Raw genomic sequence first — 6,995 nt, forward strand, 5'->3', positions numbered from 1 at the left:
TGGATATTACTACTTTGAAATAATCAAGATAAATCTGTATAATGTTCTCGCAGAGTTTTCTACGTTTTTATATGATGAAAATATTATAGATATTTGATGTCTAGACAGAACAGCAACAAACAGCATTTGTACCGCGATAACCGAACCAGATATGATGGTGTACCGGCGCGGCGATGCGGAAGAAAAGCCCGGAGCGTAAGAGCGAACAATGGCCTCCTCCTTGGCAGGTTGATCCAGCTTGAGTAATGTTGAAATCTGGGGCGTTCCTGGGAAAGACCACCTGACCTCTTCGTTCCTCCATCACTGCCACACTGGACCCTCGTAGACGAGTCACGCCCGGTTATAATACAGATCGAGTGTGTTACTAATAACGTTGTTACGATAATTACTAAGTCGATATAAATAAAGTGTCTCAAAATCTCAAAATCTCTTATAATGATCTGTTTATTAAGCGTATAGTGTAGAAACAAAAAATTAAAACATGCATAGCATTTAATAAAAATTAAACATATACAGAAAGTTACTATTTTTTTACATATTGGGTTGTCCGGAAAATTCGTGCCGACTAATCTATATAATTTAATAAATGTATACTAAAATTTAAATTTTCTGCGTGTCAATTTTCCTTCAACATCGGCACGAACTTTCCGGACAACCCAATATATACAGAGTGTTTCGGAAATTATTACAACCGAGAAGGAGATGATTCTTTAATCGTAAGTAAAAAATATAGAATAAAATTTTTTTCGTAGAAAATCGAGTATGAAATTTGTTAAGTACGCATGCACTTGACTAGTCATAATCTGCTTAGTTCATCTAATCTGACCATTCATGCTATTTCTATGTCATTTGGATTTGATAGTTTAAATATTTGATATAGTTAAAATAATGCAATAAGTTTCAAGTTAAAATATTTATTTTATTAATTAAAAAATTGTGAAAATCTATACGACAAAATCTTATTCTATATTTTTTATTTATTTTTAAATGAAAAATTATCTCCTTCTTGGTTATATCACGATTTTCGGAATATTCTTTAAGATGGAAATGTAAAAATATCAATTTCTCTTATTTTCTCTTATTTTTAAGAAGTCAATATTTTCTTTGTAAATTGCATCATTCATAGAAATTTTTAAGACTTTATCAACAATCAAATCCTCGTAAAAGTTAAAGTGCCAAAGAGAAAAATCCATCACAAATTGTGCAAAAATTAGCACTACTGACCTGTACTATTTTTCATAAGAAAGTCTTCTTCTTTCATAATTTGACGCGTATATACTTTAGTGAGAAATCCACCAGCGTCAAGATGGCTTACATGATTACAACGACGTGACATCGATCCTGAGAAATTGCAGGCGTTATACAGCCCCGAACTACTCTTGAATATCATCCCGCTCGGTGCATCCTTCTATCCACCGGAAATGAAATTAAACCAATAGTCACATTTGCGAGCGCAGTGTCGCATTGCGCTATTCCGAGAAGAGAAACGAAAAAAGGAGTATGGCAAAACGGAAAACCATAGAGTCTACAGTTTCTCCTTGCTACCCCACCGCGTCCTCATTCGGAAGTCAGGAATATCGGAATTTCGCGCAGCGATCGTGTGAATGTGTCCCGGGGACCCCAGAAGAAGTCGTTCTGGGATGGACACGCGGCCGGGTAATGGAAGATGTGATAATTTAGTATGCATGGTCGGAGTTTATTTGAATTTTATTGGCGAACTCGCTGTCACGTGGACGTAGGAGAGTAGCAGCGGCGATGCCGCAGGGGGGTTCCTTTTTCGTTTTATCGGATCGGGGACGAGACGACGCTCCTCCCGTTTTCCCGAGGGGACACTTCCGTCCGACCAATATCACTCCTCTTCCTTCGTCGCTCGGGCCTTCTCGCTCTCGGTTCCGTGCTCCCCCTCCCCCTCCCCTATATCTCCTCCACCCTCTTACCTCTTTATCCCTCTCTCGCCCCTCTCTCTCTCTCTCTCTCTCTCTCTCTCTCTCTCTCTCTCTCTCTTTCCATCTTTTACTCTCTCTCCTGGGGCGCTTCCAATATCTTTCTAAGTTCTCAGAGCTGGCCATGAATAAACTATTCCCCGACTTTGAATATCTGAGCGTTTTGCGCGGGAATGGGACCACCATCGAGGGACCGACCACAGAAAGGACAGGAATGGGTGATATCGATTGATCGACATCACTCGTGAGAGAAGGGAATGTCGTATTTGAAAGTGTGATCCTTCAATTTTTGGAAAATGGTTATTTTTAAGAGAGAAAAAGGAAAGAAAATATGCTGTTTGTTTCAATTCAATAATGTTTGGAATTTTTCGGCACAATTGAAAGAGATTGATAACTTCAATAACTCGCTGGTTGTGCGTTAATGCATTATGCAACATGTGAGATTCTTCTGGCCGATATTTCAATATTATTTTATACAATCTGTATCAATATTTCTTTAATCGATGAAAATAGGAAAATTAAAATATGTCACATTAATTTATTTTGGGATAAAGTATCTTCATGTTATTATTATAATTCAGAAGTGTTTAATCATATATGATTATATAGAACTTGGGGATTGCCGATACGATCTAATCTCTGAAGATTTCGTGAACAAAAGTGTTGGGTTCGTTAACATATTAACGAAATGTATTCTTTATGGTCTGCATCGATCATCAGGCGCCATTAATACCCGACGGAATTCTTTATTCCTGATCTCGATAGCGGGGCGATTAATTTTTCGTACCATCGAGGATGATGAAATCAAGCAGTCAGCATAATGAGTAGCGTTGTCTGCCGCGCAATTCATCGGATGTCGCGGGAGTAAAGGACGCGGGGGTGGCGAAGAACGGCGGGATTATTAATATTCAGAACGAGAAGCGGGAGTCGAGAGCAGTGCCGAGTGACAAATACCTAGAGCCCCGTCCCAACCCCGGCACGGCTCAACTCTGTAATTAACGCTAATCTCCAGGCCGTTTCTGCGACACCGTACCACCCACTTCGTCTTCTCTCTTGTCTCTCTGTACTTACGGGACGGAGGGTGGCTTTAAGCGGAATGGTCTCGCCAGTTGATTCTTAGACGAAAGTAGCTCGATGTTTTTTTCGCTAAAATAGACGTTTTAACGCAATTTAAGTATGTTTTCTTTTATTTACGTTTTATCGTGCACTGCGTCTCATTGAAAATTCAATGATACTTTGGAATGACGTAATGGACTATTGCGGTTACCAATAAACAGCTAGAAAATGCATATACTACATGTGGATTTCGTACTGTACGAAACCTCTGGAAAAGTCAAGAAAACTACTTCATTGTTTGCATTCCTCCTTCCAGTACGACAAAAAAAAATTCCGTATGGGCGCGGCGTCTCGTCGGGGTTCTTGAATATTTTTGTGAACATTACCATTCCACCGTTCATTCGTCATGAGTGGTACGCATTTAAATTTACAAAACTGTATACTGTATATTATTAATTGCATATATGAACGCGTATAAATTTCGCGAAACTCATAGAATTTGAGGTGGAATTCTTCAGTGTATACGTAAACTTTAAGCTGTAAATTATGATGATAAAAAGAAAAAGAGACATCAATATTCTTTATACATTACAAAATATATATCTACCATCATCATTTACAATAATTAGAGAAGAAAAATATTAAAAAAAACATTAAAGGAAAGTCATGAAGCTAAAAGAGTATAAAAAAATTATTGTAGAAATATAAGTACCGTTTCACATTATGTAATCAACAATTTTATAATTATATATAAATAAATATCCCATAGCAACGAAAGACAATTCATCGGATGTCTATCGTGAAACATGTTTTACTCTACGGATCTAAACATTTTTTCAAAGTCGTGCATCACGCACAATGAGCAAAATTCGGTTAAAGCGCAGAAGCACTTGATTAAAGATGTACACATTCAAGATTCTCGAACGAGCTAGTGTACCTCTTATCACAAGAGATTACTCTGGACAGTGTACAACAATTTAGGTAGAGAGAACGAGGGTTGGAGAACGGACGTGCCCAGGTACTTCTGGCCGTTGCAAGCTGCTCTAATCGAGTCCCCCAATGTCCTGAAACCGCCGGTGTTCTTCCGTCGAGAGTCTGATGCGAGAGCGAGAAAGAGACGTAGTTCAGGGGTGGGATACGAGCGAGAGAAAAGGCGGCCAATCCAATTCCGTGCTCAAGCCCAACTGTCATGATGGCGGAGGGTGGCGAAAAAACGTAGCCACGATCGGAGCGCAAGGCGAGCGAGGTAGGTCTCCAGGCTTTTTTGCGTTTAATCAAGGATATTCGCGGTCGGCTGGCTCGCTATTTCAGTTCGCCGAGTGTTAACCGAGGCGCGCAACCACCACCGAGTATCATACCACAGAAAGTGGATGAAGGAATCTTCGTCCTTTGACCTGCCAGAGACGCTCTTGCTGTGCAATCGTCCTTAGCGGTCCTCATTGTAAATTACAGCACATATCATTGTTTTTGCTCACTGTGTCGTACTGTTATATTCTTTAGTTTCTTGCGATGATTAACTAAACCAGTAGATATATAGTCCAGAGATAACAAAAGCGATAGATAGATAAAATTATAAAACTTAAATTGTAAAACTTTTTTACTGGAGAACAAGTTTTTAAAAACTTTTATCAAAGTGCAACTACATTCTAAATTTTTGCAAATTTTCACCACTGGAGGATGATTCAGTGAGCCGAAATGAATTCGATTTTTTGTATTTAAATTTGTCAATACAGTAATTATAATATTGTGCACCGTCATCGTGTTTAAATTATTGGCTGCGTTCAGCATAGAAAACAACTTTGCAACTATTGTAAAATTCTTCAATATGATTGGTTTATATTTAGATCTAATACGTAACTAAGGGCAAAATCATATTAAAGAATTTTTTTACAACAATTATAAAGCTGCTTTTTCTGCTGAACGCAGTCGTTACTTTGTATTGTTTCTTATTTAAATTTTAATTTTCTGAGCCTTCAAATATTTAAAATTATAAAAAACTATATTCTTACGAGATCTTAGAATTACACATTCTTATTACGAAAAAGTTATTTGATAATAAAAATAATTTATAAACATAGAATAACGTTTATGTCTTATAACTATAGCATTTATTGAATGGGATATGGATAATGAATATTATGTCAATATAATGAATCGGAATCGGATTAATCCTAATCAACTAGATAAAGACCTCGTGCTGTGAGGCCAAGGAATCATTTGATTCGTAGAATCTAATAAAATCGATTAGAGACGCAACATCCCTTTCACTGTCATCATGATAGTCTAGACATGATGTAGCAGGAGATGATAGTTCTAATTTCGTTCTCAAGTATCTTCGCTGTCACTCCTATAAATTACTTCATTTCGATAACGCGTTAATCATCGAAAATACTCTCTGAATTTCGAGAAGATCATTCGATGGAGGTCTTTTACTAAAATTTTTTTATAAGGAAGTATAAGATTTTCATGCGAAACAATTATATTTTGTAAATAAAAAATTGAAGATTATAAAACAGAAAGATTTGATTTTTAAATTTAATCGATACACGTTTATACGTATGTAATCTACCAAATTCATTTTAAAACATATTTCGAATATACCATTAAAATTAAAGATCAGCTTACAAACGTTTTATTAAATGCCGCTCTAATATAATGGGAAATACAAGTAGTTATAATATCCGGATTCCAGGAGTATATCAATGCACGGATAATGGTATAAACGACAAAAGGGTTACTCCTTTAGGAGTTAAAGTCGTGATAATCATGGATGACGCTGGTCGAAACAATGCGCCCGGCATCCGTCGCCCTGGTAAGGCGTGAGTTTCGTCTACGGATTGGGAGAAAAGCGGGGCGATGTCAGAGTACGGTGATGTATGACTGAAGCGAGCTCGGAAAATACCACGTGCCCCGCCACCTAGTATATAGCAGTCCGTAAGGATTAGGGTGACGACCTACTATATTCTCCAACGCACAGTTTCGTAATGCAATTGGATTCCTTCGGCCATCAGCACCCTCTCTTTCATTCACCCTTAGATCTATCGTCATCGACTTTAATTGCGGGATCATTGCTCTCATGAAATTTTTTCTATCGAGTGCTCCTTATTTAGAAGGGTATAACTAATTTAATATTCTCGATGCAAATGTACAATATTAATGATTAATAGGCATTAACGTCAAATAGATATTAACACCATAAATAATTAATAGTAATTTAATAATTAAAAATTGGAACCTAATTTTAATTTAAAACAGAAAAATGTTCAAAATAATATAATTAATAATAAAATTATAATAATAAAATAAAATAAATAATTAAAAAAATAAAATTTGTGCAAAAAAATATTCATAGAATACTTGAAAGAAATGTTCCTTGAAATGTTTATGGATATTTGAAGAAAATATGTAGAGATTTCTGTCAGTGTCTTCAGAAAGAAAATAAATAATTCATTCAATAAATGAGAATGTAATATCATTTATCGGTAATATTGACTACTTTCTTATCAGTTCCATTTGAGAACATTCAATTTCTTCAGTTCACCGTAGCGCTGCAAAAGGATCAATCAAAGTTAGAGGTCAGCTTTGTGCAGCATTGGAAAATTATGACGAGCAAAAATTCTGTAATACAAATTTATTTATTTTTAATTAATTTAATATTTTATAATGAAGCAAAATCATATCATGCTATCGTCATTATTCATGGAGTTCTTACTGGAAGTGAAAGCATGGAACTCATTAGCAACAGAATTAAGGAGGTAGGTGAAATGAAGTGGAGCAAAATGGTTGCTTATTGTAAACATCGCAACACCATTGTTTCATTATTCAAATATGATTAACTGATTTTGTTACGTTTACATTTTTTTTGCATAAATTATTTCGCTCATTTTTATTGATGAATATGTGCTCTATGTTATTTGTAAATAAAGAATTTTATTATAGCATGTTCATTTTTATTTTTCAAATAATTTTATGCGCCTTTGTGCATCATATTGTCAA

General features: G+C 36.0%; 1 protein-coding gene across 1 annotated transcript in view; it reads left to right on the forward strand.

The window, feature by feature from the left end:
- Positions 1 to 6,593: 6,593 nt before the first annotated feature.
- Positions 6,594 to 6,995, forward strand: part of LOC108689064 (lysosomal thioesterase PPT2 homolog) — a 1,377-nt gene continuing 975 nt past the window's right edge. The window contains exon 1 of the mRNA XM_018195669.1: positions 6,594 to 6,754. Within this exon, the coding sequence (XP_018051158.1) occupies positions 6,602 to 6,754 (153 nt within the window). The 5' untranslated portion in view covers positions 6,594 to 6,601. The remainder of the gene's footprint in view (positions 6,755 to 6,995) is intronic.

This window comes from Atta colombica, unplaced genomic scaffold (genome assembly GCF_001594045.1).
Source record: "Atta colombica isolate Treedump-2 unplaced genomic scaffold, Acol1.0 scaffold254, whole genome shotgun sequence".
In the NCBI taxonomy this organism is placed as follows: Eukaryota; Metazoa; Arthropoda; class Insecta; order Hymenoptera; family Formicidae; genus Atta; species Atta colombica.